This window comes from Boeremia exigua, assembly GCF_020726555.1.
Source record: "Boeremia exigua strain MPI-SDFR-AT-0100 chromosome Unknown C7974scaffold_12, whole genome shotgun sequence".
NCBI classification, from domain to species: Eukaryota; Fungi; Ascomycota; class Dothideomycetes; order Pleosporales; family Didymellaceae; genus Boeremia; species Boeremia exigua.
In genome coordinates, this window is record NW_025763529.1 from 1,031,138 (window position 1) to 1,055,242 (window position 24,105).

General features: G+C 51.9%; 11 protein-coding genes across 11 annotated transcripts; 4 read left to right on the forward strand and 7 right to left on the reverse strand.

Moving 5' to 3' along the window:
* Window positions 1-737: 737 nt before the first annotated feature.
* Window positions 738-2,067, forward strand: C7974DRAFT_403434 (superoxide dismutase). The gene is made up of 2 exons (XM_046142833.1): window positions 738-1,346; window positions 1,397-2,067. Exons 1-2 carry the CDS (start codon window positions 925-927, stop codon window positions 1,794-1,796), a joined length of 822 nt encoding a protein of 273 aa, XP_045992818.1. The 5' UTR covers window positions 738-924; the 3' UTR covers window positions 1,797-2,067.
* Window positions 2,068-2,242: 175 nt separating this feature from the next.
* C7974DRAFT_466213 (formyl-coenzyme A transferase) lies at window positions 2,243-3,989 on the reverse strand (the record flags this gene model as incomplete). The annotated part of the gene is made up of 7 exons (XM_046146319.1): window positions 2,243-2,557; window positions 2,617-2,910; window positions 2,967-3,223; window positions 3,285-3,493; window positions 3,586-3,715; window positions 3,775-3,806; window positions 3,876-3,989. The coding sequence occupies 7 exons, from the start codon at window positions 3,987-3,989 to the stop codon at window positions 2,346-2,348; spliced, it is 1,248 nt and encodes a 415-aa protein (XP_045992819.1). The 3' UTR covers window positions 2,243-2,345.
* A 414-nt stretch (window positions 3,990-4,403) lies between these two features.
* C7974DRAFT_380051 (Alpha/Beta hydrolase protein) lies at window positions 4,404-5,960 on the reverse strand (the record flags this gene model as incomplete). Its single annotated transcript, XM_046140493.1, has 8 exons — window positions 4,404-4,769; window positions 4,803-4,864; window positions 4,913-5,054; window positions 5,113-5,450; window positions 5,504-5,576; window positions 5,642-5,735; window positions 5,807-5,850; window positions 5,943-5,960. 8 exons carry the CDS (start codon window positions 5,958-5,960, stop codon window positions 4,404-4,406), a joined length of 1,137 nt encoding a protein of 378 aa, XP_045992820.1.
* Window positions 5,961-5,978: 18 nt separating this feature from the next.
* Window positions 5,979-6,659, reverse strand: C7974DRAFT_403438 (Alpha/Beta hydrolase protein). The gene is made up of 2 exons (XM_046142834.1): window positions 6,137-6,659; window positions 5,979-6,076 (listed from the first exon to the last, which is right to left on the reverse strand). Exons 1-2 carry the CDS (start codon window positions 6,490-6,492, stop codon window positions 5,995-5,997), a joined length of 438 nt encoding a protein of 145 aa, XP_045992821.1. The 5' UTR covers window positions 6,493-6,659; the 3' UTR covers window positions 5,979-5,994.
* A 15-nt stretch (window positions 6,660-6,674) lies between these two features.
* Window positions 6,675-8,391, reverse strand: C7974DRAFT_403439 (maleylacetate reductase). Its single transcript, XM_046142835.1, has one exon. It carries the CDS (start codon window positions 8,331-8,333, stop codon window positions 7,107-7,109), a length of 1,227 nt encoding a protein of 408 aa, XP_045992822.1. The 5' UTR covers window positions 8,334-8,391; the 3' UTR covers window positions 6,675-7,106.
* A 42-nt stretch (window positions 8,392-8,433) lies between these two features.
* On the forward strand, window positions 8,434-10,372 carry C7974DRAFT_403447 (3-ketoacyl-CoA thiolase). The gene is made up of 3 exons (XM_046142836.1): window positions 8,434-8,857; window positions 8,938-9,581; window positions 9,647-10,372. The coding sequence occupies exons 1-3, from the start codon at window positions 8,717-8,719 to the stop codon at window positions 10,050-10,052; spliced, it is 1,191 nt and encodes a 396-aa protein (XP_045992823.1). The 5' UTR covers window positions 8,434-8,716; the 3' UTR covers window positions 10,053-10,372.
* An 830-nt stretch (window positions 10,373-11,202) lies between these two features.
* C7974DRAFT_443324 (C2H2 type zinc finger domain-containing protein) lies at window positions 11,203-13,900 on the forward strand (the record flags this gene model as incomplete). Its single annotated transcript, XM_046145447.1, has 6 exons — window positions 11,203-11,877; window positions 11,942-12,169; window positions 12,251-12,370; window positions 12,454-12,504; window positions 12,561-12,682; window positions 12,746-13,900. Coding segments are annotated over 6 exons (2,208 nt in total), but the record flags the coding sequence as incomplete, so codon positions are not given.
* Window positions 13,842-15,868, reverse strand: C7974DRAFT_437067 (homogentisate 1,2-dioxygenase; the record flags this gene model as incomplete). The annotated part of the gene is made up of 5 exons (XM_046145165.1): window positions 13,842-13,961; window positions 14,026-14,144; window positions 14,212-14,569; window positions 14,635-15,548; window positions 15,853-15,868. The coding sequence occupies 5 exons, from the start codon at window positions 15,866-15,868 to the stop codon at window positions 13,842-13,844; spliced, it is 1,527 nt and encodes a 508-aa protein (XP_045992825.1).
* Window positions 15,869-16,192: 324 nt separating this feature from the next.
* C7974DRAFT_344124 (3-carboxy-cis,cis-muconate cycloisomerase) lies at window positions 16,193-18,059 on the forward strand. Its single transcript, XM_046139329.1, has 2 exons — window positions 16,193-16,549; window positions 16,634-18,059. The coding sequence occupies exons 1-2, from the start codon at window positions 16,385-16,387 to the stop codon at window positions 17,927-17,929; spliced, it is 1,461 nt and encodes a 486-aa protein (XP_045992826.1). The 5' UTR covers window positions 16,193-16,384; the 3' UTR covers window positions 17,930-18,059.
* A 109-nt stretch (window positions 18,060-18,168) lies between these two features.
* Window positions 18,169-20,669, reverse strand: C7974DRAFT_403452 (transmembrane efflux protein). The gene is made up of 3 exons (XM_046142837.1): window positions 20,191-20,669; window positions 19,731-20,128; window positions 18,169-19,615 (listed from the first exon to the last, which is right to left on the reverse strand). The coding sequence occupies exons 1-3, from the start codon at window positions 20,332-20,334 to the stop codon at window positions 18,343-18,345; spliced, it is 1,815 nt and encodes a 604-aa protein (XP_045992827.1). The 5' UTR covers window positions 20,335-20,669; the 3' UTR covers window positions 18,169-18,342.
* Window positions 20,670-20,961: 292 nt separating this feature from the next.
* C7974DRAFT_403454 (uncharacterized protein) lies at window positions 20,962-23,328 on the reverse strand. Its single transcript, XM_046142838.1, has 6 exons — window positions 22,896-23,328; window positions 22,802-22,842; window positions 22,566-22,740; window positions 22,331-22,492; window positions 22,089-22,276; window positions 20,962-22,013 (listed from the first exon to the last, which is right to left on the reverse strand). The coding sequence occupies exons 1-6, from the start codon at window positions 23,084-23,086 to the stop codon at window positions 21,028-21,030; spliced, it is 1,743 nt and encodes a 580-aa protein (XP_045992828.1). The 5' UTR covers window positions 23,087-23,328; the 3' UTR covers window positions 20,962-21,027.
* Window positions 23,329-24,105: the final 777 nt, after the last annotated feature.

Sequence of the window (24,105 nt, forward strand, 5' to 3'; positions counted from 1 at the left end):
CTTAGCACTTTGCTGCGGGAGTCCGATGTTTTCGCTTCAGTAGTCTCAAGGACCAACACCGCGCTTGGGACGACCCACAGGGGATCGTGGGTGTCTCCATTGCTCCACGATGCGCCGTGCTGTACTGTGATGCATCTGCAGCCATGTGGCGAAGGTACACCGCAGCGCCAAAAGCTCGTGGCCTACTGTTCACCAGCCTCCCTCCCCACCTGTCACTTGCGCACCTCAGAGTTTATGCGCCCAGGCCTCTTTATTGGCTACGCCATGGTTGCGTTCCTGCGCCAAACATCACACTGATTGGACGCCAACCGCCAACATGGCTGGGCGTTTCAAAACAGCGCTGAAGCCGTGCGCGCAGCTTACCTTCGGGCGCCGAACGACGTGCGACAACCCCGTCCTTCCAATCTAGGAAACAAAGCAGGGAGTTTGAGGTGTAGTTCCTCTCTCGAAAATCCAATGACAGGCTTGAGATTGATCGAGTGATCCACCAAAATTGAGTAGCCTGCTCGGGCTTTGTGGCACCGCGGTAAGGTTTGCACAGGAGTAGCGGCGCGGGTTGGTGGCAGAGTTGTGTAGCTCCAGCCTCTTCGCTCTTTTCGGGTCACCGCGCCTGCAATGTATATAGTCGGGGGCGCGTCCGCTTAGGACGTGAGGCCACTTCTGTCTTCTATTACAAGTCCTTTGACCGTTTGCATACAACTGTGGTTGCGCTTTACCTTTCACGAACGATCGACAGCGTCATACTCTGATCGACCAACAGGTAAGAATCGCGCCTTCCCCTTCACTTTCATTTCGTTTGGTGAACCCTTGCTTTGTGTACCTGAAAACCTTCGCACCCAGCCTCGGCCGCTTTATCTACCTTCGCTTGCTAAACAATTTGGCAGTACCTCGCTCTTCACACATCACTCACCACTTGCTCTCACTATGCGTACACAAATCCTCTCGCTCATTGCTGCGACATCGGCTGTCGCCGCCCAGTCCTCCACCATTGTCGCTGCTCCTGTAGTCACCGGCAACACGAAGGGTGCATCATACGTTGCTACTCTGCCTGAGCAGCAGAAGTACACTGTTCGCGGCTCTGTTGCTGCAGTCTCCGCTGAGGATGGCACCGGCGTCAAGTTCACAGTCTCGATCTCTGGTCTTCCTGCCGAGGGCGGTCCCTTCATGTACCACCTTCACGAGAAGCCCGTTCCTTCCGACGGCAACTGCACCGGCACTGGCGCTCATCTTGACCCCTACAAGCGTGGCGAGGTCCCCATCTGCGATGCTAGCAAGCCTGAGACTTGCCAGACTGGTGACTTGAGCGGCAAGTTTGGCAACATCACTGCACAGGAGTGGTCGCAAGAGTAAGCTGTGATTCCCCGTCATTAAGAGAGACACGCTAACGATGGTGCAGATATGTTGACCTGTACTCGTCCACTCGCCCGGATATCAACTCCTACTTCGGCAACCTCTCTGTCGTAGTTCACTTGTCCAACAAGACTCGCATTGCCTGCGCCAACTTCACACAACTTTCGCCCGGCGAGCCCGCTGAGTACCCCACCTCCAGCATCAACCTGAGCACTGGCATCTCATCCGGTTATGCAATCCCAACTGGCAGCGGTGGTAACAGCAGCGTTGGTTACAACAGCACTACTCCATCCACGCCATCTGGCACTGCAACTCCCACCACCGCGATCCCAATCTCGCCTAGCGCAGCCTCTAGCTCCGCACCCGCCTTCACAGACGCTGCACCCAAGCTGGTTAGTGGTGCTGCCGGCGCTATCGTCGCTGTTGCCGCTGTTCTGCTACTCTGAGTGACGTGCCACACGGACATTGTCTGACTTGGGGTATATTGACTGTGGCACCTCGAGAACTTAATGTCTCGATGGAGCTCGACTGTGCATTTTGGCGTTCTGGGATTATCATCGATACCACTGAGCTGGGTAAGCTCCTTTCTTCTACATGGCAGGCCTGCGTTACGGGCACTTTTCTTGTACATTGTTCATTTTCGATTACAATAATTTGGGGGATTGTGTAATGGAGATGAAACGTAGATGCTAAATTGAACAACGATTCAACCTTCAATAGGTCTTTTGTGAACCTGCGAAGTAATGGCTATCGCAACTAGTGTAGAAGCTCATTCTATTTTCTAGTAATAAGCCGGCGCACGCAGCTCTATCTAGTCTCTACCCTTGCTTACATACCTATCCTGCTCACGCATCTACGAAGTACAGAGATTGAAAGATTAAGATACAATAGTCTTGCGGTCTGTGGAGAATGTATACCGGCAGCTTGTAAGACTCAACCTATCACTGAGTTGCTTCTGAGGGCTGACCAGCCGGTGTCAATGTACCTTATAACATCTATCTGATAACCTGTTCGTTCCTCAACAAGGCGATGGTGGCGTCGTCTAGATCTAGCTCCTTTCTTAGAATCTCGTCAGTGTGCTGTCCTAACAGCGGCGGTGCTGCTCGGATGGTTGGTTGCGAACGTGAGTATTTGACCGGCGAGTTGATCAGCTCCATTGGCCCGCAGGAAGGGTGATCTATTTCTACAACCATATTCCTGGCCCTCACTGATATACAGGTTAGTGGCAGAAGTATGTCTTGAAGGCAAGTGCGAGGTTCATCTTACCGTGGTCATGATTCATCGTGTCCCTGAGATCGTTTACTTTCGCATACGGTAGTCCGGTGTTGTCGAAGATCTTGAGCCACTCTTCTGTAGTCTTCGTGACTGTGATGTCTTCTATCTGTTTCTCTAGCACATCGCGGTGCTGAACTCGCGCGGTGTTTGTAGAGAAGCGTTCATCGGTAGCCCATTCGGGTCGGCCCAATCCTTCGCACAAGATGCCAAACAGGCGATCGTTGCCTCCACCGAACAACACATCACCGTCAGATGACTTGAATGCTCGATACGGGACCACCGATGCTGGAAAGATTTAGTGTCTAGGTACGTCGGCACTGGTAACAGGAATGTGTACTCACGATGCGCGGTACCCCAGCGACCAGTATCTTTTTGTTTCGTTACCAGTACAGACTGGGCCATGTTCGACAGTGTTGCAACCTGACAGTCGCTGAGACAAATATCTAGATGCTGTCCCAGGTCTGAAGAGCTCCGCTCAATCAAGGAAGCAAGGATGCTAGTAGTTGCATACATGCCAGTCGTAAGATCGGTCACGGCGCAGCCGACTTTGACTGGTGGCCCATCACGAGGGCCGGTGATATGCATCAGTCCCATCTCACTGAAGTGCTCAAGTTAGCTTTTGATGTTCCAGTGATATACTACTAGCAAGGAGACCTTACGCTTCAACCATGACATCGTAGCCAGCTCGATTGCTGTACGGACCAAACTGACCATAACCGGTGATGCTCGCGTAGATCAGTCGAGGGTTAATTTTGCTCAGCGTCTCATAGTCCAAGCCGTACTTCTTCAACGAGCCAGGCAGGTAGTTCTCGATGACTACATCTACCTTTTTAGAAAGTTTACGCAGTATCTCTGCTCCTCTCTCGTCCTTAAAAGATAATGCAAGTGACTTCTTGTTGCGATTGACCTGAACTGGCTATTAACGATGATTGTTGCAGAAATTCAGCAGTGAGTCCCTACGGAGAGATAGTAAGCGCTTTCGCCTGCAGCAATCGCCGAGTCGGCGTTGTCAAGACGCGGTGCATACGGCGGGCCCCATGATCGTGTGTCGTCGCCCCTGACCGGATGCTCCACTTTCAAGATGTCGGCTCTGCCTTTATTAGTTGGAAATTCCACGAGAAGCATGAGTAACTTGGGGTGAAATCATACCCCATATCACCGAGAATCTGCGTGCAGTACGGCTACGAATCAATAATGTAAGTCAGCTGCACTCATGGCAAAAACGCCCCTGTAACGTATGGCAGACTCACTCCGGCCAGGACTCTGGTCAAGTCAAGTACTCGTATGCCATCCAGGGGTAACTTTGTCGCCGCTGTGCTTGTGGCAACACCACGGGAGGCCGGCGTTGTGCTGTTCTTGGGCATTAACACTCTCCTCATCGAGCGTACCGCTCCAAGGCTTCTGCATGTTATGTTGGCCATCTCGAGAGTGCCAACATGTATCTGTGGGCTGCGCTATCTTAGTAAGATCGAACTCCATGTCTCTTAATAGAATCTTTGTTCAAGCCCAGCATCCACCGTGAGCCGACGTGACGAGACCGTGCTTTGTGGGGAACCCACATGGAGTCGAGGTACCACCTTCCGTGGGGCTCTGTGAGCTAACCCCTTTCAGCGAGGACAGTTTGAGAGAGCAATCATTTGAAGATTTGGATCATGAGATTTCGTCAACATTGATACGATCGTTATTTTCACTAGGTACTCTAGTCGTTCGTCTTGTCACCCCGACAGTAATTGAGCAATACTATCAAATGGCGGCTCACGAGAAACTGCCGTTCACGCTCATAATGTGGGGTTTGGAACACCTTGAAGCCGCTCTCCCAAAACAACAGATTTAGCTAGACCAATTTCAAGAAGCAGTTTGGCTCTTCCTTGACGATTCCGCTGGTCATACTTTTCAGGACTGCTGTAGATTATCTCGTGGTCTGGCCCAAGTGCAAGGGCTTCGCTCCTCGAATCCTCCGCATATGCGAAGCCCACCCATATCCCAAGCATTCTTTTACCGAAATTGAGACCGGCTTCACTAAGCCAGGGATCAAAGTTGCGAAGCAAGTATCCCAGGTCAAGCGCATGAGACGCAAATCCGTGATAGTTGCCTTCGAAAGGATTGGTCTGCCGGTCACAATTAACGCAAGTCGGGGCAACAGACTGATGGTACAGTCATGGAACTGAACAACTGACCTGATCCATATGATACTCTTGCACCCGAACGCTCCCCGGAAATCTGAGCCCCCTAGCTGCTGCTATTGCGGGTAGATAGAATCGAAGCTCGGAGATTAGCTTCAACATACCCGGTTGCTTTTCATCAGCACCAAGACCATACGCCTCTTGAATTTGACGAGATTGGCTCGCTTCTAAGAGATCATCACAGGCAAGTATCGTCTTTTCGAAGGCTTGCGGAATATCCAGATACCGTGAACGCAAAATTGTACCCTATAAAGCATCTGTCAGCGGGTTTCGTCACCGCACGGACATGACCGGAGGGACTTACATCATGGGCCATGTCACCCATCATAACGTGTTGGCACCATGAATTCTCGATATAAAAGTCTCTTTCTCGGAAACCGGTGAGGAACCCATCATCCAGAGTCGGGCTCCAGTGTTGGACGAGAGAAATGATCTGAACAATTTCTGCAGCTGGTATCGCACGGAGCTTCTCGATAGCATCCGATAGTTGGAGATCTCCCAGGCCCAGATACTGGAGATTTTCACAGAGCATGGCTTCTTGCCATGCGACTGTGCGCGGCCTCCGTAGCGATACATCACCCGACATCAAAATGACCCGAGAAAAGAGCGGCTCAGTTGTTGCAAGGAGCGTAGACAGGCTGACTAGATAGTTCTCAGTTTAGCGATCGTAATTAGTGTGAGAGTTTGGAACTCACTTGCGCCAGCCGACTCCCCAAAAGCAGTGACAGAGTCAGGACATCCTCCGAATCCCTCGATGTGTTGTTTGATCTGAACATGATTATCAGATGTCATGTCGCAAGGAATCGAGACTGTTCATTTTCACGAGTACGTACCCACTGGAAAGCACAAACCTGATCTTTCAAGCCAAAATTCCCACTGATACCTCCTTTTTCAGAAGCTAGGAAGCCAAATATACCGACTCGGTAACTATCTCGAGATTAGATAGGTCTGCAGCTATTTCTACAGTGACCTGTCTCTACGAGGAATTGGATACTTACTTGATGGAGACGCAGATGATCGGTTTGCCCTGGCTTGAAGAACACTGTACAAATTTGGCGAGATCTGGAGATCATGAGCTTCTTAAAGACGAATCTTTGATCATGCTTGGAATAATGTGACAGGAAAGCCACTTACCGTACTGAGGCCATGCATTGCTACCCACACAGAAAGCGCCTCTGAACTCGATTTAGCAAAAGACGGGAGAGATACATCTGCGACTGTAACAAACAATTATGGTCATTAGAAATGAATAGACTGACCCATGAACCCTAAGTCACCAGTGTCAGTCATGTACAGTCGATTGAAATTCCCCTAGACCAGGCACTAACCAGACCATCACCGGGACCTTAGTACCCACAGCAAGCCCTGTCGGGCAGGTAATCACCAGGTTGAGGCAATCAGCCTCGTCTTGTATCACCGGCTCCGCTTGGAGTTGCATGTTGCCTATCAGCGAAACATCGAACTCTTGTCCTCCAGCGCCTTGGGGGCAGGATGGCCCGAAACGAGTTGCGTCGAAAGTATCCTGGCTGAGTTTTCCACTTACTAGAACGGGATCAGCCCATCTCGTGGGAATAGTTCCGAAAGGAATTCCTCGGAATTGCACTATGGTGTCGTTTTCCAAAAGGACTCCCTTGATTCTACCCAGGAACGGGTGTTCGATTGTTGGTGATGATGTGGACGACATTTCATTTGGCGGCTTCGTAGTAGACCAGCCTATTAACGACGAGGCTTTTGGGTATGAGACTGCCTAAGGGTTTCTAAAGCCGATTATAGCTTGAATCAGTCCTACCTAGGTAGCTTTGTCTCTTACGGATGTCGTGAAGGCCCTAGTAGACTATTGTCAACCTTGCGAGGAATCGTACCCTTCCCCGCTCCCGGTGTCATTGTCATCGTTACTGATAGACGATTAACTGCCGAGATACATGCTACGCATCCACAACAGTCTGAGACCACCGTCAATCAATGAATTAAGACGGGACGTAGTCCGGCTTGGTACGACAACTGACCCACATGTCCCACCTTCCCCGCGTCTCCGCCAAACCCGCATGCTCCACCTCACCCACATGTCCCACAGCACGTCCAGAATCATGCAAAGTAACAAGCCACAATGTTCCGGCTCTTGATCAATGTGGCGCGAAACCAAGTTGACCTTGTACATCTCGGTGGGAAGCCTGGGTGGGTCACATGAAGAGGCAACTTTCGTCTGGGTAGCTAATTGAACACGGTTCTTTCAGTACCTGTGGATTGCCAACGTGTAACTCTAAATCTGTGTATGGGTATGTTGTTTAGATGGATAAGCTAGGTAACCAGTGCCAACAACTCCATCATCTGGCTTTCTTCGGTGATGGGAATCGCATTCGTCTTGATCCAGTGATCTTGTAAGCTGTTCTTGGCCAACTGCCGCAGCTTCTCGCCTCCCTCGATACCGACTTCTTTCAGGGTGCGCGGCATGCCTAGGTGACGTAGAAAAATGTCCAGTATCTCCGCAAGCTGCGCATTTGCTGGATCAACCCCCTTGGTTTTCAAGAGGCCTGAAATCGCAGGCGTGTCTAGGAGTATTCGAACAATCTGGGCCTGTTTCTGCAAATTGGCAGGCTCTTGCGTGTTAAAAGAGCATACTGCTGGTAGCATGATACAGCTGGTCTCGCCATGGGGCACACCGAGGGGGCCAAGCTGATGACCAACTGCATGGCTCGCGCCCATGGGTACACCGCACGAGACTGCACGCATGGCGTCGGTGACGGCAACTTGGCATTGGTGAATGGCCTCGAGATTTCGCGCGTCTTCTTTGCAGTGAATCAATGCTTCGACTAGCCTGGGTAGCCCGCGGCGAGCGTAGTCGTCGGCCGTGTCATTGCTTTGTAATGAGCACAATGTTTCGACGCAATGATCGACTGATCGTATGCCCGTGCTTAGCCATATTCGTTGCGGTGTTGTTGAGCAGAGCTCGGGATCCTGTATGACCAGATCCGGGTCACGAATGGGATCAAAAAGCATCTTTTCTCGTGTCTCATTATCCGTGACCCCGGCTATGCCTTGATATTCGCCTCCAGACAACGTCGTCGGGATACAAACAAGCGTAATACTCGGCAAGTTGTGTTTGTGTGGCCGGGCGCCCCGCAGGGTACGGATGTCAGCTACTGTGAAGGCGGTGTTTGCGAGGGCAAAGCGAATTACTTTGGCGGCATCCGTGATACTTCCGGCACCCAAGCAGACGAGACAGTCGATATGTAGGTCCTTTACTTTGGCCACAATGGCGGCGACCTCGTCAATGGGGGTATGTGAACTGACGCCGACATGAACACCAGCCACCTTGTCTCCCAGAGCATCAGTCAGTCTGTCGAGTGCATCGGTGTTGCGTGACAGGCTTGCCGAGGCGATAACAAAGACTGAATTACAAGCCAAATCGCCATTGATGTGTTGAGCGCATGCATCGGGGAATCGCAGGCCGTGGGTGATGCGAGGTGTGGATTTCACATCAAAGGCAGGTCGACAAGTCTCAACATCGGCAAACCAGGCGGCCATGTTGACTGTGATGAGGTTTTGGTGAGGTGTAAGGTGATATTGGCTGTCTGTAAGTTCTACCAAGCTCGATGGTGGGAGCCAATAGGGCGGGATGAGAATTGAGTTCCGCTGAGCGAACTAGCTTCCCCGCAACGGTGGGGGCTCTGATTTTCCACATTTGAAACCCACATCAGTGGATGTTTACTGCAGTATCACCCGAACCCTGGCATACTCCCAACTAGCGATGTGGGGTATTCAGCTTCCATTCTAGCCACGTGATCGACCCTCATGTCAGATGAACCCACAAGAGCCAAGGCTTTGCATAGCCTACGACCTACCGCCATTTTTTTTATTTCTCGGGAAGAAAATAGTACCTTTATACACGCTTGCCCAGAGATCTCAAAATGTCGGTTCGTGCCGTCGGAAGAAGCATCCTGCAGAAGAGTCCATCTGATGTCGTTATTCTTTCGGCTGTGCGAAGTCCCATCACAAGGGCGTTCAAGGGAGGCTTCAAAGACGCCTGGCCAGAGGACATACTTCGACCTGTAAGCTCCCTGTCTCTCAGCAGACTCTGTTGGTCACGACCCACCAAATAGCGCTGACGAGAAGTTTTGGCTCGTCCTAGGTGATGAGAGAGGCAGTCGTTAGAGCGAAGATCGAGACAGATGACGTGAAGGACGTCCTCATCGGCAATGTCCTCGCTGAACTGGGTTTCGCCAAGACAGGAAGAATGGCGCTCCTCGATTGCGGCTTCCCTCCCAGTACGACCTTTCACACAGTCAACAGGCAGTGCTCCAGTAGTCTACAGGCCATCACGCACCAGGCGCATGCAATAATGGCTGGTCAATTCGACGTCGCCTTGGCCGGTGGGGTGGAGAGCATGACACGTAACTACGGTTCTCGCGGCCGTCCCACGGATGTGTCTCCCTCTCTCCGAGCATCCAACGTGAAGCAGGCCACCGACTGTCTCTTGGCCATGGGTGAGACTTCGGAGCGCGTTGCTCAACGCTACAGCATCTCACGCAAAGAGCAGGATGACTTTGCTTTTCAGAGTCATCAGAGGGCACTGATGGCTAGAGCTGCAGGAAAATTTGCGTCAGAGGTAGTCCCAGTTACCTACCAGGCTCCAAGCGAAGCGGACAGGGAAGGTCGACTGACAACCTTGACCGTGACAGAGGATGATGGCATCCGACCTAACGTGAGCAGAGAGAAGCTTGGAAATCTTGAGCCAGTTTTTGGCAAGCAAGGAAGAAGCACCGCAGGCAACTCGTGAGTCTGTTCAGTCGCCTGTATTTGTGCATGGCTGTGTTATTCACTGTACTGAAACGGCCAAGATCACAGATATCCGACGGCGCCTCTTCAGTGATACTTGCTCGAAGGTCGTGGGCAGAAGATCGTGGACTGAAACCCATTGGGCGTTTTGCAGGCACACAGGTGAGCGGATGCGAGCCGGATGAGATGGGCGTAGGCCCAGCCCTGGCGATTCCGGCGCTTTACAAGTACACAGGGGTAGGGCAGAACGACGTTGGGATCTTTGAGATTAACGAGGCGTTCGCTAGTCAGATGGTCTACTGTGTGCGCACACTCCATCTCGACGTCGCCAAGGTGAATCCAAACGGAGGTGCCATTGCGCTGGGCCACCCAACAGGCGCAACGGGAGCACGCCAAGCGGCGACTCTGCTGGCTGAGATGCAGCGGTCTGATCACGAGCTCGGTGTGATCAGCATGTGTGCGAGGTAGGAGGCTCTCATTGTTTTTGGACTACGTGACCATGTGAACAAACATACGGAACCAAGCTAATTCGACGGTCGAAATGTACAGCACCGGCCTCGGAGTGGCATCCCTTTTGATCCGAGAGTAACGAGATGGAATGGTGGCGCGAGATTTCATAGGAGAGGCCTAGTTGGGTTCGATTATGTCTGATTTCAAGTTAATGTATGGTGGTGTCAGTGTATGCTGACAGCAGTGAAGTCAGGGATAGCGCCAAGTGGTGCAGGGGGTAAGTGGGGCATCTAAGGGGACTAACAGTTTCTGGAAGAGCGTAAGCCACCAAAATGTGGGGAGACGCGCTAGTAGGTAGCGGTTGATCTTACCAGGCCACTCCTGAACATCGATCACGACAAGACCATGGAGAGATTGGTGCAAGAAGTAACGGGCCTGGCGGGACCACGTGCCATGACACACCGAATACAAAGCCGAAAGGTGAACCAAATGACATACGCTCATGCACGTCCCCGTGCACCTCCTCATGTAACTGTAGCTTAGTATAGCTCGCTCGACAACGTTCGACCTATTTACTTTCTGCTCATGCCTCTCCGGAGGTGCTCGTACTGTGATGTCAGCTTTTCCAAATCTGAGCACCTGAAGCGACACGAGCGAACACGTAAGACAGCCCAAGCAGGTGGAGTACAGCGGCCGGCATCTCACGGGTGCAAAGCAAGCATTAGGATGTTTCTCTGACCACGATCACATAGCTAGACACTGGTGAGAAGCCGTACACGTGTCGGTTTTGCAGCAAGCAGTTTGCGCGCGGGTATGTAGTCACGCACTTCGACAGTGGGCACTGAGCGATGATGACCAAATGCTCACGCCGCGCAGCGATGTCCTCAAGAGACACGTTCGCAGTCACACAGCCCAGGACGACAACGAAGAAGAAGACGAAGACAACTACAACGACGGTCCGCGTCCACCCAGCCGCGCTTTTCCCTCTCGACGACGCTCGACGCCGCGGTCCCCGCAACGCAACGACGCTCTCGCCGGCCACCACAGCGAGCCTGGCCAGTTCATGGCCGCTGCGGACCGTGCATCCCTCGAGAATAATGGTGACCACGACCCTCTGCACCCGTACCTGCAAACGGCCACACTTGTCTCTGCCCAAGCACCCGGAGCTGCCGCTGTCTCCCCACGCCTGTCGATCCAGTTGGATGGCCCCAGCTCCGCCCCGGACCTGAATGGAAACCATCCGTCAGCCTCACTTGATGTCTCGTGCCTGCGCATGGACTTAGACGGCCGCATTTTCCCTGGCGTCCTCACCCCGAACATGACCCAACAGCAGGGTATGGGCATTGGTGATTTCTCCACCGTGCTGGGTCTGTCTCATACCCCCGCCAGCGTGGTATCAGCCGATCGCTCCGAAGAAAGGCGCTACTCCGCAGCCAACACAGCCTGGCTGTCCACCCTTGGTCCAGCCGTGCTATCACCCTCGGGCCTCTCAAATCCCTGGGACGCCTTCTTCCTCACCATTGGCTCGCCTGTGCCTCCGGACGCCGCAAGCATCCTCTCGCGGAAGCACAGCCTCGGCTCCGATATACCAGACGAGCGCTTCACAAAGTTGGCCAGGTTGTGGCCTAAAAAGAGAGAGCCACAATGGTCCCTAATCCGGACTCTCTGGACCGATGCCGCTTGCTACAAGGGCATGAACCTATTCTCTGAGTGTTCTCCACAAAACGCCGATAACGACGAAGACGACAGTCTACCCTCTTTACCTAGTAACAGACCCCAGAGAGACCTAGACGACGCCAGACGCATGTCGCTTATCCAATTTATGCTCCCAAATCTTGGAACTGTAAGTCGTTCCCATTCTTTCTTGTTGGCTATTCCTCTCCAACCACCCACTAATTCGTCTGCAGGGAGGAGACTATGAGTATTCACGCAACTCGCGTTTCCCCACCGTCGACACGCTTGCCGTGTGCATCGACCTCTACTTCCAGAGATTCCACCCACTGTTCCCCTTCGTACACGAGCCAACTTTCTCCGCGAAACAGACACCTAACATTATGCTGGCACCGATGTGTCTTATTGGACTTCACCTTCTCGACCCCAGTACTACCCGCCATTTTGTCGCAAATCAGATACTGGCAAGTGTTCTTCTCGGCAGCCTGCGGCCCAAGCAAACGCTATTCATCCGCCACATGCTGACGTGTAGCGGCGGCATGTAGAGAACCATCGAGAAATGCACTGTTGCATTGTCTAAAACATGGGAAAGGCCCGATTGGGCGGTCCTAGTTACCGTCCTTGGGGCAGCAGTCCTGCTGCTCAATTATGCTTCAATCTTGGAGGTGCGTCCTACTCCCCCATCGAACCTTCCTACATAAAGTAGCAGGCGTTCCAACCTTTGGAACCACCGTTAAAAAGTCTTTAGGAATGTACTCACTCGGAACAGACGTACAATCTGTATGTCAGAGCGCTTACGGTAGGTTGGAATCGCACTGATCTCAAGATACGGCTGAATGACTCGAACTCATCTAGGTGGCTCTTCAGAGCGGTCTGTTCGACGTCTCACGAGGCCCTCCTCTTGCTGAGGTCTTACCGCATGAGCAGATGGACGAACTTTTCTGGGAGGGGTGGGCGAAGATCGAGTCTGCCAAAAGGTTCAACACCCTCAGCATGGCCCTTATACATTCCTGTCAGTAGCTAATTACGCGGTGAAACAGGCTGACAGCATGTCTTATCGCCACAGACTCGCTCTACACAACCAGAATGGGTTCGAAACCCATCATACATGTCGACCGATTAAACATATACGCCCCTTGCTCAAATCATCTATTCAATACGCCCAACGTGAATGGTTGGGAAAATTTCGCCTCAGCAATCAACATGACGGATGTGGACTCGTGCATTTCTGACTTTCAGGGTCTGTCAATCGCCAACACCGTCGCCATTCACACCCTGCTCTCAGCATCTTCGCTCTGTATCGCCGACCTAAAAGTCAGCAATCTCATGCATGACAATGATCCCAAGAAAAACATCCTCTACCCTGCAGAAACCTTCCAGAATAGTGCCGCTGGACCGGCCATCACGCGACTTCTCCGGGGCATCTACACCTATCACGGCGAGGGACTGTTAGCTGCCGATCCGAATGCCACCGTACTGTGGCACAACATGTGTATGAACATGTCGGCCAATCTCAATCTATTCGAGTTAGCAGCCGGCCGAGAGGGGATCAAGGTAGCCAAGGTCGCACTCGAGAATATTCTCGTGTGGGCGCACAGCCCTCAATCAAGACGCGCCTGCCTCCATGCGGCGCAGGTGTACGTCTGTATGATGAAGAGGAGGATCACGGACGGAACCATGTTCATGTCCGAGGTCGCCCTTTTCAACGCCGCCCTCGTGGTCGGCTTGTACGTGTACGCATCACCCTCTACACTCCAAGGAGGCAGTGAGCCCCCTCTTGAACTACTGGACCAAGTCGACTGGAGTCAGATCGGCGATGAAGGTCTTCCTGGCTGGAGCCCGTTACAGAACTCCACCAATGCGGCCAGCAGATTTATCAGCAAGGGCGGACCCATCTCCTTCAATAAGATGGTCTGCCATGGGGGGTACATGTCTTCCCGCCGCATTCTTCTCAGTTATGTAGGTCTATTGGAAGAAGTAGGCCGGTGGAATTGGCTCAAGTTTCGACATATTTTACGTGTCATGGCCGACAGCATGGTGGAACTGGAGTGATAATCCAAAATTATTATGTATTCATACGACTACGATACTTTCAAAACACGACTACAACCATCGCCAACACTCGGCTTCTGCCACCTAGCTTCTGTCCCAAAGGTCTACGTTGTGGTAATAGTCAATTCGATCACGTTCCGTAGCCTCGTCTTCTTTGGCTCGCTTCAGCATCTCTCTCACCCTAGGGTTTGCAGAGAAGTTGTCCTGTAGGTGGAGAAGATGAGTTAGTCAAACAACGTTTGAGCAAGCTTGATGTAGTTTCACTTACCGGTAGCCTGTCCCACACTGCCGGATCCGTGCCTTGCGCCTGGAACACGCCGCAGGATTCGCGTGCGTATTCGGTAAACAGTAGCGTCCTACTGGTCTCGATCATGATCGTCATTTGCTCTGCGTGATAGTAATTAGCATCGGCGAATATGGGTCATTGGAGCACAAAGTGTGACTGATGACGTACCCTCCAAGATGCGCTGCGGTTGGTTGACCGTCGGCTTCGAAGAAGTCATAATATAGCTGTCATCAAAGCCTCCGTGGGGTGTGTTTCCCCCTTCGTAGCTACCACCGCCAGGCCGGAAATCGTCCGAACGACCCAGGCCTTTGCCGTACAAGCAAGCGAGAAACTCGGAGGCGGCATTGCGGTGAAAATAGGGAGGGCGGAAACTGTTAGACGCAACGTCCCAGCGGGGACCGAACCAGAGGAAGTCGACGAGTGACGTGTTGGGATCCCGCGACCGGGCGGTCAGAACAGTGTTGATGCACGGGTCAGTGTGGTCGACGGATGTGGCGTTCTGCGACACAAACTTGGTCAAATCGTACTGCGAGATCTAGTCAGATCGGCGTTCTCCAAGTCGCTCTCTCTACTCGAGTGCAATCGTCTCACCTTGTACGGAACAGCGTTCCCATGCCATGCCACAACATCGAACGGGCTGTGGTCCTGGTCAATAGCTAGGTGTTCACCGTTGTTCTTGACGACGATAGTAAAGTCTTGGTGAAGCTGTTCGTCTATGTAGGCCTTGGGGAAGAGAAAGTCGCGCGGATTGGCCAACCCATGACCGCCAATGGGGCCTAGTTCAGGCAGTTCCCACGTCGAGCCCCAGACCTCGATGATGTAGCCACGAGCGACAGGCACGTCCGGACCCAAATCGACGCGGAACCGGATACCGCGCTGAACAACGCAGATTTCGCCAGGCTGGAGGAACAGCCTGCCCATCTCCGTCTGAATGTCCAGATTGCCCAGCTGAGCTACGATGAGAAAGTCGCCATCTGTGTTGCAGTATGCCTTGCCATCCATGTTCTTGTTGAAGGCGTAGATGTAGAGCGCTACGCCCTCACGCAGATTCGGATCGCCGCTCCCGCCCAGCGTCTGCAGTCCGTCGGTGAAATCTATTTCTGCGCCAGCGGCCGGAAGAGGGAAGGGCGACCACTCGGCCTGGGCTGGGATTGTTTTGACTTTTGGGTTCAGCGACAGGAAGCAGTTCTCGATGTTAGATTTGCTGTTGACTGGTCTGTAGCCACGGTGGGCTGCGGATGGTCGCGCACGATACATGTATGCGTTCATGTTGCAATGCCTCGGCGCTGCAAAGAAAGAGTATGTTAGGCCTTCTGTGTACAGCCCAAAACCACGGTCTTGCGGATTGTTTTGAGCTATGGGGAGAGCTCCTGGGATGACTTCGGACTGGTGACTGTTACCGAAGCCAACGAGATACTCGTACGGGTCATTGGCTCTGGTCGGCTTAGTTCGTTGGAGGTCTGTATAATGGAACACTTTTTGCGGGTCCGTGGCTGGGACACGTTCTTGGGGAGTCGGTTCAGCGATGGTAGGAGTATGCTTCTCTAGTGTCTGCTGATGGGCTACATCTTCAACAGATGTGGCGCTTATAGCTCCCGGGCCACCGTCGTTGAAAGTCATTGAGCTTGCGAGTTCTGATATTCGCTTTTTAGAGTCTTGCTCGGTTCTTACAAATAACTTCAGCGGCTTCTCTTCCCTTTCGTTGCACAGGAATTCTGTGTATACAGACAGACTTACGTTTTCAGGCTGTTGGAGTTTCCGTGATGGTCAAGGTGGAACTTAAACAGTCAATAGACGATTTGGCCTTACTATATGCTTGGGTCATATGCAGGGAATCAACGCAGCAGCTGCGTAAATTGCTAACGCCCACACTACTGACGTTTTGCAAATCACATCTGCCGACTTGAAGGGAAGATCATGTTGACCTGGGCATTGGCCGGGTGGGGCCATTGACAGCGGCTTCTGCTTGCCGAACATATCGAATCCACCCTCTGGGGCACAACCATCACACTCGCTCGGTACATGTTTCGATCGTTGGTGGCAAGGGCCTTCTGTGGGGAAATTGTGGGGAAATTGTGGGGGTGTGGCAGGTCCGAAGCCCCACCATCACTGCCCCAAGCCAAGACTGCACCCCAGATGCCCCACGATCTTTTAGGTTGGAATTGGCTGTGGTTTGGCCAATGTTTCATATTCTGAGTAATCTAGAATAGTAGGGCAACTGACAACTCTGCTCCAACACGATCTGTGCTATACCCAGGGGACAAGGGTTGCAATTTTTTGGCAACCTTGGAATCGTTCATACCTACCCTTCACGTACGCCTCACATTGTGCCTTCCCATCAATGTCTACAATGACCGCTCTTCGAATTATTGGCCGATGCGTGGTACGGCCTGTTGCAAAAACGCCACAAAACGCATCTGCAATGTCGAGACGCTTCATTGGCAGCACCAGCGCTATAGACTCTGTACTTTACCGAAACATGTTCGGTACAGGTGAAGTCAGGAAGGTATTGACTTTTCTATTTCGTCTTAGTCCTGTGCGCAAGTGCAGTAGAAGTTCAAACAGCTGATCACAATTACTCAACGTTTAGATATTCAGCGATGAAAGTTATATCAGACATTGCGTCACTGTCGAAACGGCTTTAGCCAGAGCGCAAGCGCAATGCAACGTTATCCCGAAAGATGCGGCCGCAACCATCACCGCCAAAGCAGACGCATCTTCCCTCGACATCAAGAGACTGGCCGATGAGACAGAAATTGTTGGATATCCCATCTTGCCTGTGGTACGACAACTTTCAGAGCAGTGCGGTGAAGCCGGTAAATACCTACACTGGGGTGCAACTACACAGGACATCATGGATACGGCATCCATGCTCCAAATGAAGGCGGGATTGGATTTGGTTGAAGAAAAATTGGACGGAGTCATCCGAGCGCTTACATCACTTGCCAAAGAGCATCGCGACGCTCCCATGGCTGGCCGTACTCATCTTCAGCATGCACTACCTATTACGTTCGGGTACAAGTGCGCTGCCTGGCTCAGCGGATTCCTCCGACACAGGGAAAGGTTGCAGCAATTACGTCCCCGTTGCTTGCTTGTCCAATACGGCGGCGCCGCTGGCACCCTCGCCTCTCTTGGAAATGGGAGTGATGGTATTTTGGTTCGAAAACAGCTGGCCGCTGAGATCGGCCTCAACGATCCCTCTATGACCTGGCACGTCGCGAGGGATGGCGTCGCTGAAATCATCAACACCCTCGCCCTCATCGGCGGCTCCCTTGGGAAGGTTGCCTTGGATCTGATCATCATGTCGTCTAACGAGGTTGGCGAAGTAGCGGAACCATTTGTGCCGCACAGAGGAGCTTCGTCTACTATGCCGCAGAAGAGGAACCCTATCTCGAGCGAGCTCATTTTGGCTGCATCAAAAGCTCTTCGGGCCCAGGCTGGCCTCGGTCTTGATGCTATGGTGGCTGATTTTGAAAGAGCCTCCGGGCCATGGCACCTGGAATGGATGGCCGTTCCGGAGAGCTTCGTTCTTGCCGTCGGTTCCTTGCACCAAGCCGAATTTGTTCTTTCAGGGCTCAAGGTAGACCGTGAGCGTCTGATGCAAAATCTAGACTCCACAGGGGGCCTCATTGTTGCTGAAGCTGTCATGATGGGTCTCGCTCCGCATCTTGGTCGCCAACAGAGCCACGACAGGATATATGAAGCCTGCAAAGTCGCCATAGAGACCAAACAGACGCTGCACCAAGTTCTTGTGAGAGATAGCGACTTGGTATCACTGCTTGGCGAAAGCAAGTTACAGGAGCTGTGCGACCCAAAGAACTATTTGGGTGCCAGTACCCAAATGGTAGACGCGGTATTAGCACTGAGTGATGAGGTCAGATATTAGGTCAGATAGTAGTCATATTGTAAATACACTGTGAAGGCATGGTTTTCAGGCTCACTTATGGTCGATTTGGATCCTGGGATCAGTTGTATGTAGTGATTGCAAGGGGCGTATATCACCGTCGCATAAGCACACGGGCTTAGCCTCGTATCGAAGAGGTTTACATCAGCCTGACAAAGCAACCCACATGGCCTCTACTTGCTAGAACTTTCTTTGTCTCACGAGGCTAACAGCCAGTATCATTCGAAAATAGACAAAAGTCTTAAAATTGGTTACTAGAAGCATTATTGTGCAGCCAAAGCTCAAATAACCTTCACTGCTACTCGACGCTTCGACTTGGAGTCCCAATCTCCATGAATACTTCAATTTACAACTGTGCATTTATTTTCTCGTCTGTAATGACTCTGCCTGAATAGTCAACCAATAGTCTTGGGTTCCTGAGTAGTGTATGTGTCTATGTCTTCAATTCTTTCGTCGGTGGAGATATCCTTCGCGCTGAACTTCTCGTCGACGTTGTGATCCATAGCTGCGGCCGTGTGATTGGTCATGTAGGGAGTGGGATCTTCAACCCAGAAGGAGCAGATTAGAGCGACCACGCTGAACGGAATTGTGACGTAGAAGACGATTTGAAACGCACGGCCATATGCAAGACGCACTGCTGTGCGGAGAGTCGCCTCAATTGCAGGGGTCATGCCTTGAATGCCATCGAGGGTATGCGGAATGCCGAGATTGTGGGTGATGGCTCCTGGGATGATGAGTCCAAGATCGGCAGGGTTCAGTCCACTGGCCAGAGCTGCTTTTGGAATTTCTTCCGCGGCGTACTTGCGGAATCTGTCCTGGAAGACGGTGTTGAAGATGGCATTTCCAACGGCACCACCAGCCGAGCGAAATGTGCCTAGCAGTCCCATAGCCACGCCAAGTTGTGAATGTGGAACGTGCAGACTTGCGATGGCATAGCCTAGAATGGTAACCATGACAAACATCGGGACACCAAAGGCAGGAACAAAAGCCCACACCCACATTTTGTTGGGATTGACGGCACCGGCACTGGCGCCGAGGAAGATGGCTTGCAAGGCCATGCCGATCACGTAGAGCCATTTGATATGTCCTATTTTGTGCGCCAGGATGGGAATGATAGATCCCACAACGAGGGTAACGATATTCATCGGGAGCGAGAGCAGGCCGACCTCAATAGGGTTGGTAGTGAACATGAAAAGAGATCCCTGTGGCAAAAGAGGAGACATAGCGTGAAAGTTCATGCCCGAGATGAATAGTCCGATAAGCAGCACGACGAAGCCGCGCCACATTTTAAACAGCTTCAAGGGAAAGAGCGGAGACGTGGCGATGTTGAAGTCGTAGACGAAGCCGAGAGCCACAACTGCCAATCCGACGAAAATTGGAGCAAGCGCGCCAGCGCTGTCCCATGGATAATTCGGGCTCCCGCCCCAGGTGAGCCCGACGAGAGCGGTCGCCAGGCCGAGGGTGAACATGCTGAGGCCAATCCAGTCAACCTCCTGGAGTTGCTGCCGTCGTGACTTATCAAAGTCACCGCGGGGTCGAGATGTTGGCCAGTAAAAAACAGCTGTTCCGATAAGAGCAAGGGCTTCAACAATAGCGCCAATGTAGAAGAGCCAGCGCCAGGAAGCCTTTGTTAACATTACAGCCGCAAAGAGAGCACCAGCCATTCCCCTACCAAGTTGAATCACCTGTTAGCTCATATTTACTGCAAATGCCCGGACCAGGTTTGATGTCAAGCGTTTCGAATCATGATCAGGTGCTTGAGGGGGGTTCAGTCTGAACATACCAAGGAACCATGATGCCGCCTTCTAGAATTCCTACGCCCACAGCACGCCACTTGTTTGGCAGCATCTCCGGAACGCCGGCGTACGAGACGAAAACAAATCCGGTGCCTAAGCCGATAAGGGTCTCGCCCGCAACCAGGGTTGCTACGTTCTTCCCGACTCCTGACACGATGCAGCCGATCATAACAACGAATTGACCTCCGAGGATGAGTTCCCTGCGGCCGAGAATATCGCTGAGAGGACCAGCGAGTGAGAAGGAGCATGCTGACGCCAGAGACCAAGCGCCGACAACCCAGGCAAAATCGACATCTGCTCCAAGATCATTGGTGACCGGGACAACGATGGAGGCAATGGAGGTGAAGCCGAGGGCTACAGCAGGGCCGAACGAAAAAGCCATGCACTGTCAGTTGTCAGTAATAGCTACCCGGTCCTTAGATCTGATGGTTCAGGAGGAATTCTTACGAAGATCGCAATCCAAGACCTAGAGTTGACGGCAATGTGCTCAGGATTGTCCTCGAGTGCTGCGCGATGAGGATCATCCTCGAACCCGACGAGTGCCTGCGAACTGTGCCCAGGGTACTGAGAGTGTTCAACATCCCTGGCCATTGTAACGGAAAGCGTGCTTAGCAACAGTACAAAAGGTGGTGTGATACAATAGACTACTTTCGAGTCCAGGTCGCCTTTGTCTCTCGAAAGATGCGAGGAGCGCTGGGATTTTATCACAACTGCGGCGTCGGTGCTTTTATCGCAACTGCCGCATCGGTGCTGTTACGGCTGAATATGCAGCTGAGGTAGTTCTAGGCGTTGGCGCTTGTGTAACCTACGAGTAAGCCCATGGTCTTGGGAGGTTACGAGTTAGCTAGTCAAGTCGGTTCACTGTAGCCCCACCCCCTCACTACCCCGTCAAATAGTGCGGGGATGTGGGGGAAGCTTGTTTTAATGTGTGACAGTTGGGGCCGGGGAAGAGGGTCCCAGTCTAGTGTTTTGGGGCCAGACTTGGCACAGAGCGCCAGGGCTGATTGGAAATGAGAGCATGTCTCACGGCTAATCTACTATGCAGTCATCCCGCCCCCTTATCATCAGTTGAGTTATCTGTAGGTCGTCGCACCCCCCCAAGCGCCCTAGACCGTATTTGACGTGTTCCGAGAGGCCATTAAATGGTCTGATATTTTATGTCAGTGTCACTTCACTATTGAAAAGAACGAGCTTCATCATGTTGCAGTCAATGGATGGGTGGAACGTGATGAGTACATTCGAATCTGGCAGATATGAACGAACCCAAATCTTGATCTGAAACATCTAATGTGAGAACGGACGCCGCTGATAGATCTCGGTTTCCTCAGGCCTCTCTTCCTTCGGCATGTCTAAGTACCTTTCCTCTAAGAACCACGAAGAGTCGCCCTCAGTTAAAACCAAAGTGTTGCCGTTGCCCAACCAACGCAATAGATTGCCTGAAGGCTCTGCAGACTCCCAAATGTAGTCTTCCCAACGCGGTGATCTCAGGGCCTCAAGGCAATGCAATGATGAACCAGGCCAAAGGGCAATGATCCTGTCGCTGTTGCCGTGCGCACGATACCACGATGAGCACTCGTCCGTATAGACGGTCAGCTTGAAGTATTCGTCGATGTAATTGCTGAAATCGGCTACGCGTTCCGCTCGTACTTCAAACGTCTTGTAGCTTTCTTTCTGAAGCTTTCTAACGAGCTTGACTGCGTAGTCTCCTTGTGCCTCAAACACGCTGAGGAGACTTCCAGACCCGAGATTTGAGTTTGGTCCACCTATCATGAAAAAGTTGGGAAATCCGTCCACTGTAACTGCCAGGTAGGACTCGGGCAGAGGCTTCCACCTTTCCTCGAGTGTTGTACCGTTGCGCCCCGTCACCGTGAAGGTTGGAGGAGCTTGAACGTCATAGCCAGTGGCACAGATGACAACATCGAGATCAACTTGCTCTCCAGTTTCGAGTATAAGTCCTGTACTGTTGAACTCTTGGATGGCCGTATTACAGAATGTCACATTGCCCTTCTGGAGTGACTCGAGATATCCAGGACCAGGAGTGAGGCGGCGGCAGCCTGGCGCAAAGGTGGGAATGATCGCTTCGAACAAGTCGGGGCGACTTGCAAGGCGCTGCTTCATATGATCCTGGAACTTGATGAGTGCAATTTCCTGACTTTGCGAATTCTTGAGCGAGAAGAGGTACTTGCTGCTGGCCTCATTCTCCAGCGTTTTACGCATCTTGTGGAAGTGATCGGGGTTTGTTGCCATATATTCCTGTTGGCTACGGGAAACTAGCGACGAGATTAGGTCAGCTAATGCCGAAATGATCACACAGAACAGCCCGTTCAGAGCTTGAAAATACTTACAATTAGTGTCGCTCGGATCCAGCCCGAGCTTGATCATAGCAGCATCACCAAAGGAGGTTGACACCCAAGTTGGACTTCGTGCGAAGTTCCATACCTTAGTACCTTCCAGTTTTTGAATCGTCGGAACAATCTGAATCGCGCTGGACCCATTTCCAATGACGCCGATTCGTTTGTGTGTGAGATTCAAGCTGTGGTGGTGATTAGATATTGGCTCATTCAGTGATCAATGGGTTCTAACGTACTTATCATCCCATGCGCCCGAATGGACGAGTTTTCCCTGGTAACTCTCCAGGTTCTTAATCTTGGGCCACATAATCTGGTTGAGCCCGCCCTTTGCGGATATAATAACATCGGCTGTGTCCTCTAAGGTTTCGCCTGTTTTGAGGTTCTTGACTTTAACATTCCTTCACGACTTATTAGTACTCTACATTTTGTAGTGCTGGATCATCACGTCGATGTATCTTAGGTAGTACAAACCAATTTCGCTGACCCCCGTCCCAAGTACAGGACTGAACAGCGTGAGATACCTTGATGAAGCGCATTGCTCCATATCTCTCCGCGACACCCTGCATGTATTTCCGGATCTCAGGCCCGGGAGCGTACAGTGAAGACCAGTACGGACTAGGAGCGAAGGAAAACTGGTAAGAGTAGGCTGTGCGTGACCTTATGTCAGTAGCCTTCTTATTTGGTTACTCGGCTCTGGAGCCACGTACAGGGCACGTCGCAAGCTAGGCCAGGATATCTGTTCATCCACCTGGAAATCAGAGTCAACATTGCGTCGAACCCACAAGATGCTGTTGGACCTACCAAACACCGGAAACTTCCTCGTTCTGCTCGTATACCTGGATGGAGACATTTCGGAGTCGCTGAGATAGTCTGATCGTGGTGTAGATGCCGGAAAAGCCTGCACCGATAACAATCACCCTCATCGGGCGCTGGTTCTCAATGGGCTCATCCTTGATAGTGAAGGCTTTTGGTTGAGAGCTGTAATCACCCATCGCGAGGGAAGACAGGAGATGGTACGGGTGAGTGACTTCGATGCTCAGGTACGGGGAGGCTGTTAGTTGTGGAACTAAATACTTGATGGTGCTTTCAAGGGCGTTAGGGTCATTAAATCTGCGTGGAAAACAATGCTAAATATCTCAATCTCAGGGACCAGCGTTATGCCTTGTTTGGTGGCTTCTCGACATTTTTGAACTTGACGTACTTCGTATTCTAGTTGGTGCTAGGTAACGCCTCCAGTTCCCCGCAATCATCCCCGGACCCTGAACCTCAAGGCTGATTGAGGGTAAGACTGCCCCACCTGCCATAGTGGTGGGGCTCAAGGGCACGTGTTGAACATTTGCCAATCTTTCCCCAATGATCTCTGTGATTGATGGTTCACAATGCCAAGCTTGTGTCAACGCTGTTGTAAGCGACAGATTTCTAAAAGCGAAGTTGCATGCATGACAGCTCTCATGAAATCATCGATCTGACTGCTTTTTGTAGGTTAGAGTGGACTGAGAAGGAAGTGGCATCGATGCGAAGGTTTTCGACACTTGGTAGCCGTGGGTTGATTTGTGTCCATCAGTGTGACCATCATTACTGTGCTATCGCTCACTCTCATCGATGCAGCGTGAGTGCCTCCTTCTAGGTGCGCTATGTTATAACCCTTCGCGTGTACTTATTTTGGTGTATCGATTGTCGGTAGCTGATCTGGAAGGCGCGCGCACATAACGGTGCATCTTACAGAAGCATATCTGGTATGCAGGGTCGCAACGTCGTACCCTGGCCGTCTCACACTTTTGGGTCGCGGGGCTGTACACTGTGCCTCAACATGTGGTGTAGTAGCTACTGTATGCGCGACCCAAGGGTACTCGAAGGATGGACAACATCGGTACTCAAACATATCAACTTCTAACAAAACAACAGTACAAAATGTCCGCAACTCTGTTTGAGCTTGACATCCTGTCAAGGGCTGAAATGTGATCTTAGGGTGTCAGGATTCACAAGTCCATCAGGAGCAGAGGCCGGAGCA